Raw genomic sequence first — 21,590 nt, 5'->3', positions numbered from 1 at the left:
ATAGCGCATCCTAGAGATAAGGCAATCCCACCTGGATCTTAACCAGACCTCTTCCTCTTGCCCTGCTGGGCCCTGCATCTGCCTTACCTGGTTGTTTGTTCTCAAAGTGAAGGGGGGCTTAATTTGTGCAGAGAGCCTGGGGACAAGGCCCTACTTTGGGAAAAGCCTGTTTGGTACCACGCCCCCCCCAGGATCTAGGAGAGGGCATTGTGCTTTGTAATGTGGCCTTGCTGTTTGTGTTTCTGGCGCTGGGGAAAGGCTGCTCCTAATTAAAGGCATAAATGCTTTAATCTCTGGCCTGGAGGCTTCCCATGGCGCATTAGTCCTGCTAGGGAGGAAGTGGGTTGTAATCCCTTTAATAGAAGCCTGGAGGAACTAGGGCTTCTGAGTTGGAGGAATTGCCTTCTGACCTACAGATATTAACAGGCTGAATTTGCATAGACAGAAATTTGGGGGCTTGACTCTCCCTCTGCGGTACAGGGGTCGAAGCGGGATTCACACTAAGGAAAGCTTTGGGGGCATTCTGCAGCTCCTACAGCTTACTAGACTCGGAGCCCAGTAGGTAAATGCACACCACTTCTTTTGCTTGTCACAGCCAAATCTGTGAGTGTGTTTGGACAAGTGTTTTATCGATTTGGAGGTGACTATTCTCACTGGAGGAAAGGGGAAAGGACGAGCCTGAAGAACAAATGATGTTCCTGAGAACCTGAGTTGTTCCTGCTACCTGGGGTATTGGATCCTGTCCACAAAGGTCACCCCTCCCCTTCATTTTTGCAACCTTTTAAGTGTTGTTTAATTTAGCACAACGGCGTTTCTACGGTCTTATTGGCTACTAAATTTTTATTTAATATGTCTTGTCCTACACTACACATACACACTCAAGATGGAGTTTCTGGAAGCTGAGATGGGAGGACCCTTGGGGTCAGGATCAGCTTGTACAAAATGAGCAAGACAAACTTTGCTTTCTGGAGTATTTTTCCGTCCCTTGCAAATGTAGAAAGCATACATTTGAATGTCAATAAAGTATGTGATAATAAGCATCTTGGGAAAAAACATGTTTTGTGGGTTTGTTCTTGAGAAACATATAACTCTGGGCAGTGAGTGGTACTACACACCTTTAATCCCAGCACTTGGGAGGCAGAGGCAGGTGGAATTCTGTGAGTTCGAGGCCAGCCTGGTCTACAGAGAGTTCCATGATAGTCAATGCTACAAAGAGAAACCTTGTTCGAGAACTTGAGGAAATAAAGGGGGTTGAGGTGGGGGGACTCAGGTGATACAGCGTTTATCACACTAGCATGAGGATCTGAGTTCAGATCCTGCACGCCCACATACAAAAGCCTGGGCATTGGTGGAACACATCTGTGCTCTCAATGCTGTGGATGCAGAGAGATGGATCCCTCCAGCTCACTGGCCAACTAGCCTACCCAAATTAGGTTCAGTGAGAGATCCTGGCTCAAGAGCTAAGGTGGGGAGTGATACTGACCTCTTGACTTCCACGTGCATATAAGCATGTGTGAGAGCACGTCCACGCACACACCCACTCAAATATATACCATACACGCACAAGGGGTGTGCTGTATTGCACTGTAAAAAGTTAAATTTAGTACAGTGTGATAGTTTGTGTGTAGTCTGTGGTAAGAAAGACTGAAGAACACAGGATTTCAGTCCCCAGTGAAGGACTTGCTGGAATGAAGTAACCTGCCCAGTTACTCATGCAGGCTGCTCTCCTAAGTGCCAAATAAAAAACAATCATTTCACCTCTGTGTCTCTGCATCTGGCAATGTCTGCTGCATTTGTCTTTTTGTGACTAGGTTTTGAACTTAGCCTGTTTTCAAGTTTCAGTCCCTTCGTAGCATGGGTCAGAACTTTTTTCCTTTGTGGCACTAACACCATTCAGTATGCCTGTCCATTTAGGTGACCCCTTTAGTTGCCAGTGGCCGATTAGGCATCATGAATTCTGCTGTCATGAGTAATATCATCCAGTACCTCTGCTTCTCTTACTATATGACTATGTGACTATAAGTGAATTTTCCAGATCACATGGTTCTTTCCCAGGTGGTTTTAAAGCACTTATTTATAATCTGTATGTGCACGTGGAGGTCAGAGGGCAACTTTCCAGAGTTGGTTCTCTCCTTCCACCATGTAAATCCCAGGTTCGAACACAAGTAGTACCATTTAGGGCCAAGCATCTTTTGCTGCTTGTGGGCCCCTGGGGTTACCTTTGGAGGTACCATCACCATCATCGCATGAGATTCTCAACAACACTTGCTACTTTCTGCTTTGGGCCTTTTGTTTGTTTGTTTTTAATTAGCTTTACTAATATGAGTAAAAGAGAAAAGGCTTTTGACAAATAGGACGAGACAGGTTCTAAGGTGATACTAACTTGCCAGGGCATGGGTTTAGTTAAAACCAGTTTGATGTCATCAGCCAACTGCCTGTCCTGGTAATAGTGTGATCTGTAGAGTACTGAAAGCATCTCCCCTCTGCTGCCTCGCCATCAGCCAGGTTTATTCTGGTCCAATTGGTCCAGATTTACTGAGACTCCAGGAGGGGTAAGCCAGGGACAGGGCAACTGACATGAGGACAGCTGACTAGCTACCCACATCACAATGACCAGGGCTGATGACTAAAGCAGTTTCAATTGTGTAGGTCAAGGCTGGTCACAGGGGTGATTAGTTATCAAGACAGTGCCAACAGGACTCTCCATACAGCTGAGACACCTGGGGTTGAAAGGGCAGGAACACTGTGTCTTGTCAAAAGAAAAGGTAGGCTCTGAACTAAAGTGAGATCCTGTTTGTATTCAGAAAGGAAGAAACATGGAATATCAGTTGAGGTCTGGCCAGTACCACAGCCAGCTGACCCCCATGCACCTCCAGGCAGAGTAGTTCCTGGGAGTGAAATGAGGGTGCGATTGCTAGGGATATAGCTTAGTTGGTGGGGTGCTTATCTAGTATATGAGCTCTGAACTAAATTCCTAGCACCACCTAACCCAGACATGGTGGTGCACTTGTGCAGTTTGGTTTAGTTTTGTCTTTGAGACGAGGTCTCTCTGTGTAGTCCTGGCTTGCCTAGAACTCACTATGTAGACCAGGCTTGACTTGAACTTGCAGAGATCCATTTGCTTTTTCCTCATCTGTGCTGGGACTAACGGTGTGTGGTACATGTTTGCAATCCCAGCACTCAGGAGGTTGAGATAGGAAAATCAGAAGTTTGAGGTAACTCTTAGCTACTAGCAGTTTTGAGGCCAGCCTGGGCTATATGAAACCCTGTCAGACAGGAGAGAGGTGGGGGAGGGGGGAGAACAGACAGAGAGACAGAGAGACAGAGACAGACAGAGACAGACAGAGAAAAGAGAGACAGAGATACGGACATACTCATGACATGGTTTCCCTGAAGATTTCAGGGTTGGTCGTGAGGGACAGGGTTGGATCTTCATGTTCATCCTTTATCTGAGAATGCAGCCCAACTTTCTCTTGGACATCCTGCCTCTGAACTGTCGGGGCTCCAGACCTGGGCCTTGCCTCCTCCAGGCAGTGTGAGCCCTGATTCCCACAGGCCGGAAAGATCCCACTCTATGCACACCTTTGCAATTCAGCATCAGTGATGTGTTAGAAGCTTGAAATGACCGTGCTGGGGGATTTACACCACAGGGATTGGTGGATGCTGTGAAGTCATGGCTTCTGTTCCTTCATTATTAAACTTGCTTTGCTATTTGATGCTCTTATTGATATTTTGAGTGAATTCTAATTCCTCTGAATCCTGTTCTAGTCCCTTTGTCTCAGGGAACCCCACGCCCATCCCAGTGCCTCCGCTGGCCCCAGAGAATATGGAAAGTGGAATCTTAGGGAAGGTGGAGAGGGGATGGACTAAGAGGACCGGAACAGGCCTGCCTCCTTTGCATAACTGTGGAAGCAATGGGATTGCCCCTGCTTGAGGCAGAGTAGTGCTAACTGACTTGTCTTTCTAGGTCCTTGGCCATGGCACATGTGGTGAAACCCCAAAAGGTGAGTGATGCAGGTTTCCGTCCCCCATAACAGTATCAGTATTAGGTATACAGCACCAGGGAAAGTTTTCACTCTTCTAGGGACTTATTTATTCATCATGAATTTATTAGGCACCCAAGGTGTACGAAGCATCAGCACTGGATTTCTGGGATAAAACTAAAACCTCATTAAGTTTGTTGTTATGGTGGCTGCTTTTGTTTTTTAAGTATGTTTGTTTTTTTAATTTTTAATTTTTTTTAGGCAAAGTCTCACTGTGCAGTCCTGAATGGCCTGAAACTTTGTAATATTTTGCTACACTACTTTATTTTCCCAGTGGGTCATGTGCTTCCAGCCACCCACCAAGAATCTTTGGGTCCTCAAATGAGACACCCACATTAGCTTATTTTTAATATCCCATCTAGCTCAAGGGCCGGGCACTTCTAATCCTCTGCCTGCTACCCTAGGCCCAATGACCACTTCCCCCAAATCTCACGTGGCTGGTTGGCTTTCTCTACTGCAGCTTACGTCCGTCCGTCCGTATCCCACGGTTTCGCCACAATTTCCCTCTCCTCTCCACTTGGTCCTAGTCTGCTCAACTCTAAGGTCCCGCCCCATCTCCCTTTGCCCAATCATTGGCCACTGGCATCTTTATTGATCCATCAAAAACACAAGGACCTTTAGCGTTTGGATTTGCAGATTCCCAGGTGAATCAAAACATTAGACCCAATCTCCAATGATATCCTGCTATGTAGACCAGACAGATCTTCCTGACTCTGTCTCCTCGAGCGCTGGGATTAAAGGTATAAACCACCAAACCTGGCTAAATTATTTTTTGTTTTCTTTTTTTTTAATTTTATAAAAGATTTATTCATTTATTATATATAAGTACACTGTAGCTGTCTTCAGATACACCAGAAGAGGGCATTGGATTCCATTACAGATGGTTGTGAGCCACCATGTGGTTGTTGGGAATTGAACTCAAGACCTCTGGAAGAGTAGTTGGGTGCTCTTAACCGCTGAGCCATCTCTCCAGCCCCTTGTTTTCTTTAAAAAACAAAGATTGACTTATTTTTATTGTGTGCGTGAGTGTGTTGCCTGTATGCATGTGTGTCTGGTGCTCACGAAAGACAGGTGAGAGCATTGGATACCCTGAAGTTAGAGTTATGCATACCTGTGAGCCTTTATATGGCTGCTAAGAACTGAACCCAGGGCCTGTACAGGAGTAGCAAGGGCTCTTAACTGCTGAGCCACCATCTTTCATCCTCAGATTGCTTCTTCTTTGGTGATTTTTTGTTCATTTGTTCTTTGGAGTCAGTATTTTTTTTTTCCTTTTTGGACAAGGTCTCTGTCCATAGTCCTAACTGTCCTGGAACTCACTATGCAGACCAGATCTACCTGCCTCTGTCCCCAAGTGCTGGGAATAAAAAGGAGCACCACCAGGTCTGACTAGGAGCCAGTATTTACCTTGCAAATGCTGCTTCATAGGTGGGCACCACCACACACAGCTACTTCATTGAATTCCTCTGTAAAGATTTATTATTTTAAGTGTGTGTGTGTGTGTGTGTGTGTGTGTGTGTGTGTGTGTGTGTGTGCCCTCATATAGGTGCTGATCTCCCTAGAACTATAGGTAATTTTAAGCTGCCTTATGTGGCTTCTGGGAATTAAACTGTGGTCTCCTGGAAGAACATTTGCAAAGTGTATTATGAAGCAGAGGGGAAAGGAAGGAGGGCTTCACTCCTGAAAGCTGGGGCATAAAGGGGTGGGAGACTGATTGGGGAAAGTGACATTCAACAGGGGTCTTGGGAGATGCGTTGGAGTTGGCTTGTTGGCAAGGAGCACAGTCTTTGTTTTCCTCAGGCAGAAGGAGCATGTGCCAGGCTCCTGTGATGGTGGGAAGATGAATGGGACCCAGAAGAAGGGAGGAGGGTGGTAAGGGACAGAAGCCAGATCGCACAAACTCTTGATGTCACAAGAAGTCCTGCAACAGCTGTGATGGAACAATGGCAGGAACACCCTCCTGTATCATTTTCTCACTTGTCTCCTAGTACAAAGTCGACCTAGATATGTACCAAAGCTCATACATGATCGACTTCAAGCCCTTCGGGAAGCACAAATACTCCAGAGTCACACCACAAGAGGTAGGTGTTATGGAACATAATGCAGTGAGGGGGTGGTACCTTTGGCAGGCCCCATGCCAAGGTGTGCCCCTAAGAAATTATTCCATGCAACAGATCTGGTGTAAAAGGGAGGGGAGACGAGTGATGGCCTGGAGAAGGGATAGAGGCAGACAAGTGGGCATATAGACAGACAGACAGACACACAGACAAGAGAGAGAAAGCCATGAGAGCAAGAGAGACAAGGCAGAAAGGGGGTACACAGTACTGAGAGAGGGAACAGAGAGAACTGGGGTGGCTGGTGGTGCTGTTATCTGCAGCACACTTCTGGCGCACCTGGAGGTAGTGGTAGGTGATGATGTAAGCAGTTGCTATGTGCCTGAGAGCAGCCCCGTGGAATTGCCTGTACACTAACAGAAAAAGCACCTGTAGGCCTGTTACCCACCCTACGATTCCCTGGAACAATCTTTATTTTAGACTACTTTATTTCATGTGTGCTTTGCCTGCATGTGTGTTTGTGTACTACATGCATGCAGGCCCACAGAAGCCGGAAGAGGGTGTTGAATCCACTGGAGCCAGAGTTGTAGATGGTTGTGAGCCACCATGCAATTGCTGGCAATTGAGCCCCAGTCCTCAGCAAGTACAGCAAATGAATTTCTTTTTAATGTGGACATTGTGGCTTTTAAAATAGCCAATGCCAGGGGGCTTCACTTAGAGCTTTTGCATGTTTGTTTGTGTGTTTGTGTGTGCGCACATTCACTCATGTATGTGATATTCCAAAATATACAGCACATGTTAAATAACACTGATAAAATCAACACTAATGTACCCATTGTTAAGCACTGCATGTGTATTCCTTCTCTTATTCCCATATTCTGAATGTTAGCTTAGCTATTCCCATGTGTTTGTAGAATTATTTTAAGATAAGGTCTCATGTGTTTAGCCTTAAGCTTGCTATACAGCCAAGGATTGCCTTGAACTTAAATTTCTGATACTTCTGCTTCCACTTCTTGAGTACTGGGAAGATAGGCATGTGCACCAGGGCCAGTTTAGTATATGTGCTGCCGAAGCGAGCACGCCAGGGCCAGTTTATGTGGTGCTGGAAATTGAACTCAAAACTTGGTAAGCACTCTGTCTATTGGCTATATGCCCATACTTAGCCCTCCTCCTCCTCTTTTGTTTTTTAAAAAACAGAATTACTTGATCTGAGGGGATAATTCATTTAATAATGTACTTGCTGCACAAGTGTGAGGACCTGAGTTTGATCCCTAAAACCCACATAAAAAGCCAGGCATAGTAGCATGTCTTATCATCCCAGTGCTAGGGAAAGACAAGCAGGTCCCTGGAACTTACTGGCTATGCAGTCTGGCGTGATAGGCACCAGTGAGAGTCTCTGTCTCAAAGGATAAGGTGGATAGTTCCTTAGAAAAAAATAATATATGAAGTTGATCTCTGGCATCCACATGTATGTACAGATATGCACATGACCATCCCCTCCCAGCACACACACACACACACACACACGCACGCACGCATGCACAGGCACAAACACAATAAAGATAAAATATACTATGTAGTGAAAAACAATTTATGGGTATGCGTGCTGGCCTGCATGCGTGTATGTGTACTATGTACATGTCTGGTGCCCACAAAGGCCAAGAGAGGGGCATCAGATGATTTGGTATTGGAGTTACTTGGTTTTAAGATGCCTTGTAGGTGCTTGGAACCAAACTCCAGTTCTTTGCAAGAGCAGCAAGTGCTCATGACCACTGAACCATCTCTGCAGCCCTATTATTGTATAAAGTTTGGAAAGTGAATGAGTCGTGCCCTTCTGTGGCTGTCACTCTTGCTACGCATTGTAGAGCTATCACCTTTTCCATACAGTATGGCAGCCTACGAACTTGCCACCATGTGGGTGTTCTTTCCCTTGATGGACACTTGAGTTATTTTGTTCCTTCAGTGAAAAGGAGGCATATTCTAAGGTGTATGAGTTTCTTATGACAGGAGTGGGATTGATATTTCTCAAGTGTTAGGGCATCACAGTTTCCCTTAAAGGTTACTCCAGGTCAAACCATTGCCAGCCGTGGTGGCCATGTTGACACTGCGATCTTGCTCAGCTTGAAACATTTTCCAAATTTGGCCAGTGTAGAATCCTTTGGTCTGTGGCCGTGGCTTTCCTTTTTAACATTTGTTTTGTTTTTCAAGACAAGGCTTTTCTCTTTGTGTAGCCTCTGCTATTCTGCTATGCTGGAACTGACTAGACCAGGCTGGCCTAGAATTCACTACCTCTGCCCACCAAGTGCTGGGATTAAAAGCGTGTACCACCATGACCTGGCTTTTTCTGGGGTGGGGTGGGGGGTTATGTATGTGCCATGATGCCCATCCCCACATGCACACACTGCATAACTGCACAAATGCACAGCTACACACATGCACATATTATTATAGTATATAATATGTACACACTATTTCTCTCTTTCTCTCTTTCTGTCATGTTACACAGCAAATATTATTTAAAAAAAAATCAAAACTGAACCTAACTTAGAAAATTTTTTTCATGTCTGGGTGTTTTGCTTATATATATGTCTATGTATCTCATGTGTGCCTGATGCCCATGGAGGCCATAGAGGTATCAGATCCTCTGGAACTGAAGTTACAGATGGTTGTGAGTGACCATGGGTTCTGGGAACAGACCTGGATCCTCTGTAGGAGCAACCGGTGTTCTCAATCTTCAAGTCCCCTCTCTAGGCCCGAATTAACATTTTCTAAAGTAGTGTGGATTTTGTCTGGAATGTTCTGAGGGACTCTGCCTCAGCGGCCTTTTCAGTCTTCTCTGTGTTTCTACAGCAGGCCAAGCTTGACGCTCAGCTCCAAAGCAAAGAGTTTTACCGGCCCAAGCCCAGCCCCAACCCCAAACTGGAGGATGGGTATCCTGCTTTCAAAAGAGTCCACATGACTGCCCTAGACTTGGGAGTTCCTGGCTTCTTCCCGCCACGAGACTCAACGGCTAACAAGGATGATGGCAGGTTTACCACCACTTGCCATTACGCGTACCCAGCTTCCCTGGCTCTGTACCTGTCGCAGTACGACCCCTACTGGCTCCACCAGAGGGCAGATTTCCCGTGCCTCATGGAACCAGAGCGGCAGCCTGCTCCAGAAGTGGGCAAAGGCTACCTTCTACTCCCTGGCTGTCCCTGTGATCATCCCCAGAAGGTCAAGGTCCCCATCTTGAATAGGTGGGGCCCCTTGATGCCGTTTTACCAGTAGAAGTGCGAGAATACCCGCTGTCTCAATGTATGAAGGAATTCCATGCCGATGCTCACAGAGAAGGCTCCCAAAAAATAAACCGGGAAGATGTTCCTTTTGCCAAGGGGTATTGCTTCATCATAATCCGGGTCTCATCTCAGTGCAAAAGGAGGGAAGGAAGGAGGGAAAAATCGGTTTGTGTGCTGAACCGAAATTGGTATTTCATTTTTATTTTTTCTATATTTTGGGGAGTGTATAGAATGTACGTGTATGTGTGTGAGTGGTGGCATATGATCACAAGTGGTGGAGGTCAGAGGGCAATCTCAGTCCTCTTAAGATATGGTCTCTTCTGTTGGGTGCTATTGCTTACCCCAGGCAAACTGGTCACTAGCTTAGGGCGTCGGGGTATGGGGGAGAATGGGGAGAGGTGTGTGTCCTGCCTTTGCTTCCCATCTGGTTGTAAGAGCACTGGAATTAAAGATGTGCTACTGCACCTAGCTTTACATGTGTTCTCAGGTCCTCATGCATACACAGCAAGCATTTTATGCCCTGAGCCATCTCCCTACCTTTGTTGTTGTTGTAGAGAGTGGTTTTTGTTGTCCTTGTTGTTTGTTTGTTTTGTGGAGGGCAGGCATGGAAGGGTTGTAACACAGTGTGCTTGTGGTGATCAGAGGACAATCCATGGGAGTTGGTTCTCTCCTGCCATCACATGAGTCCTAGGGTTGAGGAGTTGAACTCAGGTTGTCAGGCTTGGCAGCAAGTGTCCTCATTTACTGAGCCATTCTCTGGCCCCTGGTGAGTTTTTGAGACAGGGTCTTATTCAATAGACCACCTGGCGTGGATTTTACTATATAGCCCAGGCTGGCCTTGAATCTTCTGGGATACTGCAACTCAGCCTCCCAAGCTCTGAGATTAGAGGCAGGAGGCACTTATGCATGGGTTTGTGTCATATTTTATTATAATTAAGTCTTTCCTTGTAACAAGTAGAACTCTCTTCTGTCCTGTGCCATGGGTTTAACAATCTCCAAGTTGGTATAAATGCAATCGTGTGGGAAGGGTCACACTTTTACCTACAGAAGCCTACTCAGGAAATAAACAGAAAAGATCTGTAAAGACAGTCCTGATGCCAGCGTCTTATTGTTGTAGGCATTTTCTGACAGACATGAGTTGAATGGTTTTCAGAGAGCTGAAGTGTTGAACTTTAACCCCTAAGTTCACAGGTCACTGGTATTTGGAAGCAAGGTGTTAGGGAGATAATTAGAATTGGAGGGGTGAGTTTGACGCTATCTGTGGCTTTATTTTTATTTACTTTTATTTTTTGTGTGAATGGGTGTTCTGCCTGTATGTCTGGGTAACACATTCATGCCTCATGCCCTCAGTAGTCAGAAGAGAATGTCAGACTTACAGACAGTTGTGAGCCCTTGTGTGGGTGCTGAGAATCGAGCCTAGGTCCTCTGAAAGAACAGTCAGTGCTCTGCTCTTTACTTTATATGAAGAAGAAAAAGAGAGACATAAGCTGGTATGCTTGCCCCTTCCCCCATTTGATGCCTTCCACCAGGCTATAGTGAAGGAAGAGAGCCTTTTCCGATGTACCATACAGGCTGTCATCCTTGGTCCTTCCTTGGTAGTTGGAAGGACCCTTGGAAGCAAGCTATAGAGCAAGGCTGGGGCTTGGAGGTAAAGCCTACAGTTCTCGAAAAGGTCTATTTCTCGAGGTTTGCAAACTTTAGCCGCAAATGCTATCTTTCTTCATGCTCCCCTTCCCTGAGAATAAGGAACTTGCATGCCCTTCTCACAGACGGGACAGAAGACCAAGTAGCTGGGTAGGAATTCACACTGTGATTCAAACTTTTATTGCAGCATGGCTTCTTCTAGGTGAGCACTGCCTCATCTCACACTCACCCACAGTGACTAGTTCTGAGAGTGGCTGCCTGAGGAAGGCACCTGGGCTCCTTAGGAAATGTGGTCTCCAGGTCCAGATGGGCATTGTAAGGTCTGGCGTCAGCTCCTGAGATTCATTGGTGCTGCATAGGAGAAGCAATGGAATTGGATACTGAGCTTCAGGAAGAAAGGAACAGCAGTCAGGATCCCTGAAGATAAATATGGAGTGGTGGGCTAGATAAATAGATATGGGTTAGGAGGTCTGCGTTGAAATATCTGAAACCATTCAGGTGGACACACATTCCAGAATGTGCCCGTTAATCTCCAAATTTTATATATATATATACATACATATATATACATATATACATATATATGTGTGTGATATATGATACATAATATATTAATGGATATATAATAACATATAATATATTAATGAGTATATAATTATATATAATATGAGTATATAATTATATATAATATATTAATGCATATATATAACCATTAATCTCCAAATGTGTGGTGTGCATGTGTGTGTATATATACACATCACATTTTTAAATTAATATATTGATGGAAGGCAGGAGTGGAGGGGTTGTATACACACACACACACACACACACACACACATACACACACACACATATATATATATATATATACCTAAAAAAGTCAAACTCAGGGTTGGAGAGATGACTCAGTGGCTAGAACACTAACATACTGAGTCTTCCAAAGGATCCAGGTTCAATTCCTAGCACTCACATGGCATCTCAACCATTTATAACTCCAGCCCAGGGGATCTAGTAACTTATTGTAGCCTCCTAGGACACTGCATGCATGTGGTGCACAGATATACATGCAGTCAAAAAACACATTAATAATCTAGGGAAAAAATAAAGTCAAATTGACTGAAAGTACAATGGTAGCCACTGTGTGTTGGGGAAGGGGAGAGAACAGAGATTGTTTGTTAGGCAGTGTGATGCTGTAGAGTGGCCTCCATAGGCCACTATGTTTGATAGCGTGATCCTCAGTTAGTGGAACTGTTTGGGAAGAATTAGGAGGTATGGCCTTGCTGGAGTGGGTGTGGCCTTGTTGAAGGAAGCGTGTTACTGAGGGGTGGGCTTTGGGGTTTTTAAAGCCCACCCATACCAGGCCCAGTGTTTCTCTCTCTGGGCTTGCAACTTTCAGAGCAGATGTAAGCTCTAATGCCTGCCTGCCAGTTTGCTCCCCCAACAATGATAATCATGATGACCCTCTGGAACTGTAAGCAAGCCACCAATAAAATGCTTTCCTCTATAGGCTGCCTTGGTCTTGGTGTCCCTTCACAGAAATAGAACAGTAACTATGACAGGCAGCATTTCAGGTGGGGAAAATTAAAAAGCTCTAGAGGTGATTGTTTTTGGACCCAGGACTAGGGACTGAGGTGCATATTTTACATACCAAAGCAGATCTGGCCTCCAGGTTTTCCCATCATCCCTCAGTCCCTACCTTGCATACCCCCTCCCCCAACCCTGAACTTTCCAGCCCAGGGGCTGGACTGCCCTTCCCCCAGAGGCCTCTCTTTAAATAATCTATACATTTTGCGCTCTCTCTCTCTCTCTCTCTCTCTCTCTCTCTCTCTTTTCTCTTTACCCTGTCCCTTTCCCCATGGCGACTTCCCTAGCCTTGGTCCTTGGGGCCAGGGAACTCAACCACCCGACAACAGCTTCCCAATAAACCTGTCTTTAATAGAATCTATTCTGGCTTAAACTGGCACATTTTAGCAGTGGAGAAATAACCTACCAGTGATCTGGAGGTGATTAAGTGTTTCCTGCGTAGGCATGAAGACTTGAGTTCCTATTGCCTACACCCATGTAAAGCCCGGCATGGCAGAGTGTACTTGCAACCTCTGCACCGGGGGCAGATCTAGGCAGATCCTGGGAGCTCACTAGTCTCTAGTCTAGTTTAAATGGCAAGCTCCAGCATCGGTAAAGAACCCTGTCCCCCAAAACAAAGTGGAAAGAAGAAGAGGAAGAGACCAGTGCAGGCAAGAAGTGGTAATGGCTTGGACCAAGTGGTACTCATAGTATGGAAAATGACAGTTTGGAATGTTCAGTGGTTTCCTCCTTCTCCTAGCTTCTTCTTTGTTTAGTTTTATTGCCTATAGTCAACTGTGGCCCAAAAATATTAAATAAAATGATTCATATGTATTCAATATGTTTTTTTTTAATTTTATGTTTGTCTAAATACCATGATGAAATCTTTTTCTGTCCTACCTGGGATGTAAGTCAAGCTTTTGGCCATCCTGCTGCAGATCCGCTACCAGTAGATTTAACTTAGAGTGGCTTACAGATTAGGATGTTAGTTGCTGTGCACAGTGATTGTGTTACCTGAACTAAGTTTGTGTTGTGTTTCCCTTCATGTGGTGACTCAAGTGGGTTCCAGAGAGAAAGGTACAGCGGCAAAGCATGGGTTTGCGAGAAGTACACCCCAAAAGCCGTGGGAATTTGGAAGCGTGGGGCTGTCACGGCAGCAACCCACCATGGGAACTTAGCGAGCTAGGAGGAGAGATGTCGGAACCCCGGGGTCAGAGAGCAGGCCAGGCGGCTGAGAACAGGCAGGCCAGTTTGCCTGCTGGCGCCCTGCCGGGGGTTGTGTGGATTGCATGTTTTTATATCTCATGCAACAGCATCCTATACCAGTTGCCAGCACCATGGATTACACATTTTGTTCTCATTATTAAGTGAAATGAATGTTAGTTGAACACAGCTACTGGGACCCTTTGGTCAGTAAATCTAATAACCAGACAGTGTCTATGAACTCGTGGCCACCTCTTATAGCCGTGGTAGATGCTACTCAGAAAGCTAGAGGCAAGCTGTCACTAGTCATGCCTGGAAGTCACTTTGCACAACACTCCACCCAGTCTCGAATTGCTACAGCACAATGGTTAGGAAAGCACATACTAGTGCAAAAATGGTAAGTCTGCCATGCAGGTAGCCACATATTGATTGGATTCGAGGCTTGATCCACACGAAGACAACCAAATCTTGTACGGTAAACTCAGACAAAAGCACATGTCTGGGGAGATTCTAGTAGGCCGTAGTGGGGAGGCTCTGCTAATTGTTAAATGATCATGTCAGTCAAATTACCAAATTCCAGATAATTACGTTTATATCTATAAATTAGTACTGCTCGGCAGCTCTGGACGGAGTGTGGCACGTGTTTTGGGGTCCCAGCTGTGGTTCTGTGTTGGCTCACTGGTTGTGAGTCTCAGGAATGAAAGAGTTGCAGGGAGAAGGCCTTCTCTGAGGATCTTAGTGTTACAGCTCTTTTAGATGGAGGCCTTTGCTGATGGTCTTCAACGAAACAGCTCTCTGAGAGGATCTTAGCTTGTACACATCTACTTTATTTGGGGTGAACCAAGGGCTTTATAGTTTTAGGGAAGAGAGGGTGGGCAAAGGTCATTGGCTGAAGGCTAAGGTACTGAGATACCTCATTAGCATGAGGAGGCATCCCAGGAATCTCAGGTGCTTGCTGAAGGGTTTCTTATAGAGGAGGGCTGGGAGTTACCTGTAATCTCTCCAAGGCTATGCGACATTCCCCAGATAGAGGGTATGACAGACAAGGTCAGAAAAGAAGCTCTGCTTGTAAAGGGAGTCCCCATTTTGTGCTGAGCTAAGAAGGCTGTCCTGACAATGGTTAGACTTCAACCTTCATTAGCAGTGCCCAACAACGGAGAAGCTTTTTCTCTTTAGATATTCTTAACTGATGATAAATGACCATTGAATGTTCATGCATACATGGGACATACATATCCCACCCCTCTCCAAGGCTCCAAGGGTTAGAGAACACTGAGGAAGAGAAGGTGGGGAGTATATGAGTTGGGGGAGGGGATCGAGTGCTGTGGAAAAGCGCGACATGGCCCTGGCACTCTTAAAACTCAAAGCAGCTTTGAATACCTGCACAAAACCTACACAACACTGGGCAGGCCAACATTCCGTCACAGAAGAGGGTGAGGGAGCTTATGAAGCCACACTCCTCTACAAGCAGTTAATGTTTGTTGGATGAAGGAGAGACATAGTCTCCTCTGGAGTAGCTTATAAATAACCACTGACCTGTACTCCTGTAAGTACTGTAACTAAAACTGGTTCTCAAAGGGAAACAGACAAAAGAAATATTAATTGGAAAGAAAAGGGATCAATAGAAACATGAGAGAAACATGCAAAGATAATATAGGAGGGTCTGAATTTCATCAAAATAAATTATTATAGGTGTGATGATGTCATAATAAAGTCTATTAACATATGAAAATACACTAAGATGAGGGCCGGTGAGACTGCTCAAAGGGCAGAGGCACCTACCACCAACCCTGACTACCTGAGTTCAGTCTGGGACCTTTCACACGGTGGAAGGCAAGAACTGACTCTTGAAATATCTCTTACCTCCATAGACATACCATGACATGTACAAACAAACACGTGTACACACACACACACACACACACACACACACACACACACACTGGAGGCTAGACTGGACTGGAGACTTCCCAGTGGCCCTGATGATGGGAAATAAACATTTTGCCCTCACTGACCATGCTTGGCAAGGCCAACTATGACCTTTTGCCAGGGCCCAGTGAGGCTGTAGTCTAGGAACTAGAACTTGACATTCCTTCTGTACGAATGTGGTCAACCTGGGAGATGAAATTATTTGTTTGCCATCCCAGAATGCACCTTGCGAGGAAGGAACTTGAGATATTCTGAGATCCTATAATTTTTCTGCTTGATACCCTTAATTGACTTGTTTTCTGCAAGCCATTGGAGGTATAAAAGAGCTGTGCTGCTAACACACTGACTGGCTTGGTTACCAGCCCTGGCAGCCCTCCTGACCCCAGCGCTTGACTCTTTCTTCTTGTTTTTTGCCCTATTTTTTTTTCTGTACACACACACACACACACACACACACACACACACACACACACACACACACACACACACACAGAGTCCTTAGGACCCTGTACAGAACCCTGATATACCTGTCCTTCCTTAGATTTATTTAGTATGTATACAGTGTTCTGCTGCATGTATGTCTAGGCATAAGATCTCATATAGAGTGCACAAGATCCCATTACAGATGGTTCTGAGCTACCACGTGGTTGCTGGGAATTGAACTCAGGTCCTCTAGAAGAGCAGCCTGTGCTCTTTTGAGCCACCTCCCCAACACTCTCCTTCTTCGTCTGAAGTCTACTCACTGTGGATACATGCTGATCCATAACAGCAACCGTAGTATCCCCTGAGGTTGTCAAGGAGACTAGAAGTGGATTTCACAAACTTTACCTATGTAACATCTATTTGTGTCCTGTGGGGTCCGTCCATCCGTCTGTCGGTCTGTTCCATGCATTCCATCCTAGTAGGATGGGATTCGGTATGCAGCACTTACTTCAGAAAGAAAGCCATCCAGGAGCCCCACCCACTGGCAGCTCAGCGGGTGTGCGCCTGGGGTAGGGTCTTTCAACTCAAGTCAGGGAGGTAATTAATGGAAGGGGCTGATTGCTCCTTGCACCCACAAGCCCGCCAGGTACCTCTCCCAGGCTCTCCTCACAATATTCGAGCCCACCCTCCCGAATCTGTTTCTCCAGTGATTGGGTTATTTATACAAGTTTGCCTGGATGAGTTTCCTCCACCTGTGCGTCCCGCAACTAGCACTGTCCCAGCCTTTCCCCCAGGTAGCCAGTCTGAGACTTTGGTTTCCCTTTACCGGCTCTCTCTACACCAACAATTCCTGGCGCCACTCCTCGCTGGGCTGGAGCCAGATTCCTGACACAACTGGGAGAATCAATACAGCATTCCTTTATTTTAGGTCTTTGCAAACTCAGAGGCCACGCTGTGCCCCGACTCCAGGCAGACTCAGATGGGCGGGTGGGTAGTGACTAACTCACAAACTAGCTATGCCCCGCCTCCGGGGGTGCTCCGCAGTCTAAGGTCAAAGTCCTGGAAGGAAGGAGATAATCCCAGCTCTTTTCCCACACTACCCCAACCCAAGCCTTCGCCTATCGAATAGGAATTGCTGGGAAGTCTCTATCCCTGTCTCTGTTCTCCCCGCTCCCCTCCTTTCTTCAAGGACAGTTCTCACTACTTCAATAACAACCATATGCATACTAGGTTGACATCATCTAATCCTGGACGCGAGTACCTGCTTGGCAGGTGCATACTAACTATCTCACCTGCTTTTCTTTGCAGCAGGTTTTACTAGGCTGGGTTCTGTTTGTTTGTTTGTTTGTTGTTGTTTGTTTGTTGAGACAGGGTCTTACTAATAGCTCTTTCTGGCTGGGAACTCACTATATAAACCAGACTGGCCTGGAATTTATAAAGACTGGCAAGGGAAACTACTTCCTGAGTGCCGGGATTAATGCCATGTCCTGCAAGCACCCGGCAAAAGTTGCCTGGTCTTTGCAAGTCTTTGTTCTCTTCTCTGCTGCTTCCGTTTTCACCCAGGTGAAAACTTGGAGACTAATCAAAGGGGACAGTCCAGAGTTCCCGTTTTACCCCTTTCTATCCAACCATACAGCAGGACACTCAGAGTTTTGTATATATGTATGAGGGTTTTTTGGGGGTGGGGTGGGATGAGGTGGGTCGTATATGGCTCTTTAATCCACGGTTTAGCCAGCAAATCTCCACATGAACCCTGGCAGAATGCACTCGTTTTCGAGCTGAGTGAACCCTGACTTCATCCTTAAGTCTCTGTTGAACTCCTGGTATGTAGGAGAGTCTACTGTACAAGTCAAATCTCTTAAGTCTTCACACTGTTATTTGCAGTAGTGGGTATAGATTGGAGAGCTTAAAGACAGTTGTAAACAAGAATTCAGAAGCTGTGATTCCAGAAGACAGGATCCTGTCACCTGTCACTCCTGGAAAAAAAATGCCCTCAGGGTTTTTGAGAAGCAAGATAGGGACTTGTTATGCAAATATGGGTGGTGCAGGGGCAGGAGGGTTATTACAGCCGTTGTTAGCTATGTGATCTTGTTCCCTGGCATGCAAAACAGCAACCGAAAATAACTGTTTTGACCGAGGACCTAGTAAAATTAAAGGTCACGTCAAATTCTATAAAACAGTACGAATCTGAGATCACTTAAGTTATTGTAAATATTTCCTTCCTTCTTTTCTCTTTGTGCGTGTGTGGGGTGTGCTGTGTTTTTTGAGACAGACACTCAGGTAGCTCTAGCTGGCCTCAGAAATTTTTATGGAACCAAAACTGGCTTTATATTTCTGAACCTTCATTCAGTGGCACGCGGATGTAATCCCAGCAGGAGCTTGTGAGTTTGAGGCCAGCCTGGTCTTTATATTGAGTTGCAGGTCAGCCAACCAAACATGGTAAGACTCTTTCTGTAATAAGTAAGTAAGTAAATAAATGAATAAATATGATTCTGGACATCCTCCTGCCTCCACTTCCCAAATGCTTGGATTCCAGCTGTGAAAACACCTGGTCCTGGTTTTGTTATTTTATTCTCTTGCCATGATTGGCAGGTGGTAGAACACAAAGTAGTCTGAAAACTATTATATTTTTGAGATGAAGTTCACCCCAAGGAGGAGTTTAGTGATGGCTCCTATAAACGCTCTATACCCGTGACAACAATTTCACCTACAGAAAACGTTAGGATTGGGGGCTATCATGATGTTACACCTCCCGGAAACTTGCCTTGGCCATTTATTTTCCTAAAATACCATTTAAAAATTCCACTTCTGCTGCTGACTCGTTGGACATAACTGTTAGGGTTTAAATCTCAGCCCGTGCCTAGACAGAACACACCAAGCCAATATAATTCCATGTGGAGAGGTTTAATGAGAGAAGAGGAGAGGAGAGGAAAGGCCGGCCATGAGCAGGTGGAGGGAAAAGGGGGTGAGGGAGATGGGGAGAGAAGGGACAGGGACAGAGAGGGCAAGAGAGAGCAAGAGAGTAAGAGGGAGGGGGGCAAGCATCCCCCTTTACAGTCAGGCACAGGTAACTGTTGCCAGGCAACTGTGGGGCAGAGCATACCTGGCTGTTCCCAGGTAGCTGTGGGGATGGGGTTTAGACAGAATACCAACACCAAGGACTGACAAGAAGGATACTTTGACACTATCTCTCATGATAGTGTCTCTTGGCACACTGTGAAAGCTAACTTTGGGCAGACCTTGGAGCCCATGATGAGATAGCTCAGCACCTAAAGTGCTTGCTGCCAAGCGAGTGAACCATACCCGCCACACATCCATCTGCCTCCACACATAAACATGCATACAGAAAATTTACTTAAAACAATTGTATTTATTGCTGGGCAATGGTGTCACACACTTAAGTCTAACACTTGGGTGGCAGAGGTCTGCTCTACAGACTGAGTTCCAGGACAGCCAGGGCTATACAGAGAACCATCTCCATAAAACAAAAGAAAACAATGGATGTATTTGACGGGGAGGAGGGTGGGCACATGCCAGTGTGTGTGTGAAGATCAGAAGATAACTTAGTGGATTTGGAGTTTTCCTTCTACTACTTGAAGCCCAAGGATCAAACTCTGGGGAGCCTTTTCCTACTGAGCCATCTTGCCAGCCCAAAGAATAAAAATAAATAAAAGTTAAAAATTCCTTAAGAAGGCAGTGAGTACTTCCACAATGACAAGCCACTCAGCCCGGTCACCATACCACCCCATGGAGTCCCTCACAACTGAACATGAAGAACAGTTGTAGAGAGCCCTCTCTGCCTTGGGTTGCTGGGGCCTTTACTCCCTTGGCTACTGGATGGGGATGTCTTTCAGCTCCTGCTCCCTGACTTAGGCTCTCTGGCCTTTTGCTGAATAGTTAAGGTTGTGGCCTCCCTGCTGGCTTCTTGTTTGGAACTCTTTCTCCCTCTCATCAACCCACTTCTTTATTCACCATGATGACTTTAAAATTGCTCCTTGTGGTGTCTCTGGTGTGGAGACTTCTGTCAGCTTCCCATCTGCTAGCCAAATCCCATCCCCCTACCCCTACCCCCAGAGTTGTGAGACTGTCTTTTACTAAGGGAATACTTGACCAGGCATGATGGTGCATGATGGTACCCTGGTATTCAGGAAGCTGAGAGAAGACTGAAAGAGGCTAGGTTGGGCTATAGAGCAAGACTACTTCTCCCTTAAAGGGGACACTTACCATTCTTCCTGCCTCCAAACCATCACTGGTATTCTTAGTATGGAATCCTAGGTTTGGGCAGTCCCAAGAGAGTAGGCTTGACTACAGGTCTCAATATGCCAATTAGAGTTGAGGAATGGACAGTGTAAAATAGGTCTAAAGTAGGTAAAGATGCTTGCCACCAAGCCTGATGACCTGAATTTGATTCTGGGGACTCACGTGGTAGAAAGAGAAAACTGATTCCTGTAAGCTGTCCTCCGGCATCCGTATGTGTATGGTGACATGCACGCATCCCTGCTCCAATATTACAACAAGAAAAACAAGTTTAAAAAAGAAAAAGATGGGGCTGGAGAGATGGCTCAGTGGTTAAGAGCACTGACTGTCCTTCCAGAGGTCCTGAGTTCAAATCCCAGCAACCACATGGTGACTCACAACCATCTGTAAAGAGATCCAATGCCCTCTTCTGGTGTATCTGAAGACAGCTACAGTGTGTACTTATATATAATAAATAAATAAATCTTTAAAAAAGAAAAAGAAAAAGATGAGTAACAGTGAGAAGTAGAGAAAGATTTATTCGGTGTGGTGACATTGGGAAGAGGACACCATCCAGTGACCCCCCAAGTCTGGGAGGTTTACATTTTCAGATTGTATCTTGGGTGAGGAGTGCAGTGGAGGATCTGTCCTTGAAGTTGCTGCTCTTTCGAGAATTCAAGGCGACCCAAAGGCAGGGCTAAGGATGGTGACTTATCTCCATGCCTTCAACCAAAGTACTCAGAATGAAGGCGGAGATACCTGCCTTCCCTTCTGCTTTTTTGACCCTGGGGGCTACACGATGAATCAGTGCTTTTAACAAAAGCAGCTTCGGGTGTCTGTTTCAAAATAGCATCCTCCAATAGATTCAAAATGGCATCCTCCTATGGAAGACTTATTCTAGAAACTCAGGCACCGTGTCCTCCTCACCCGTGGTCATCTCTAGTGTTCAGACCTCAGTGGTAACTCTTGAATCATTTCTCTTCCCTCTAGCCTTCCTACAGAGGGGTGCATTTCACACTTCACCCTGTCTTATGCCATTGTCTTCCCCCAACTTTTCTCTTTGGTCTCCAAAGTGCTCAGTGTTTAAATGTCCATGGCAAATATGCTCTTGGGCTTGGTGTGGGTGGATTTTGTCACGTGTGGCCTGTAGAGTTTGGTTACCTGCTCGTGAGATGATTGAGATTGAGGAAGAACACTACATAAAGGAAGTTTGGGTCTTC

General features: G+C 45.7%; 1 protein-coding gene across 2 annotated transcripts; it reads left to right on the top strand.

The window, feature by feature from the left end:
- Positions 1-2,684: 2,684 nt before the first annotated feature.
- On the top strand, positions 2,685-9,556 carry Tex37 (testis expressed 37). 2 transcript variants are annotated; one of them, XM_032905115.1, is made up of 4 exons: positions 2,685-2,765; positions 3,968-4,004; positions 6,029-6,121; positions 8,945-9,556. In XM_032905115.1, exons 2-4 carry the CDS (start codon positions 3,978-3,980, stop codon positions 9,362-9,364), a joined length of 540 nt encoding a protein of 179 aa, XP_032761006.1. In that variant the 5' UTR covers positions 2,685-2,765; positions 3,968-3,977; the 3' UTR covers positions 9,365-9,556. The 2 variants fall into 2 exon arrangements, with proteins under 2 accessions (XP_032761006.1, XP_032761007.1); XM_032905116.1 differs by lacking the exon at positions 2,685-2,765 and having other exon boundaries at positions 3,978-4,004; positions 8,948-9,364.
- The last annotated feature ends 12,034 nt before the right edge of the window (positions 9,557-21,590 follow it).

The sequence above is a fragment of the Rattus rattus genome, chromosome 6 (assembly GCF_011064425.1).
Source record: "Rattus rattus isolate New Zealand chromosome 6, Rrattus_CSIRO_v1, whole genome shotgun sequence".
In the NCBI taxonomy this organism is placed as follows: Eukaryota; Metazoa; Chordata; class Mammalia; order Rodentia; family Muridae; genus Rattus; species Rattus rattus.
Note: the sequence above shows the minus strand (reverse complement) of the source record. Positions and strands in the feature narration are given on the sequence as shown.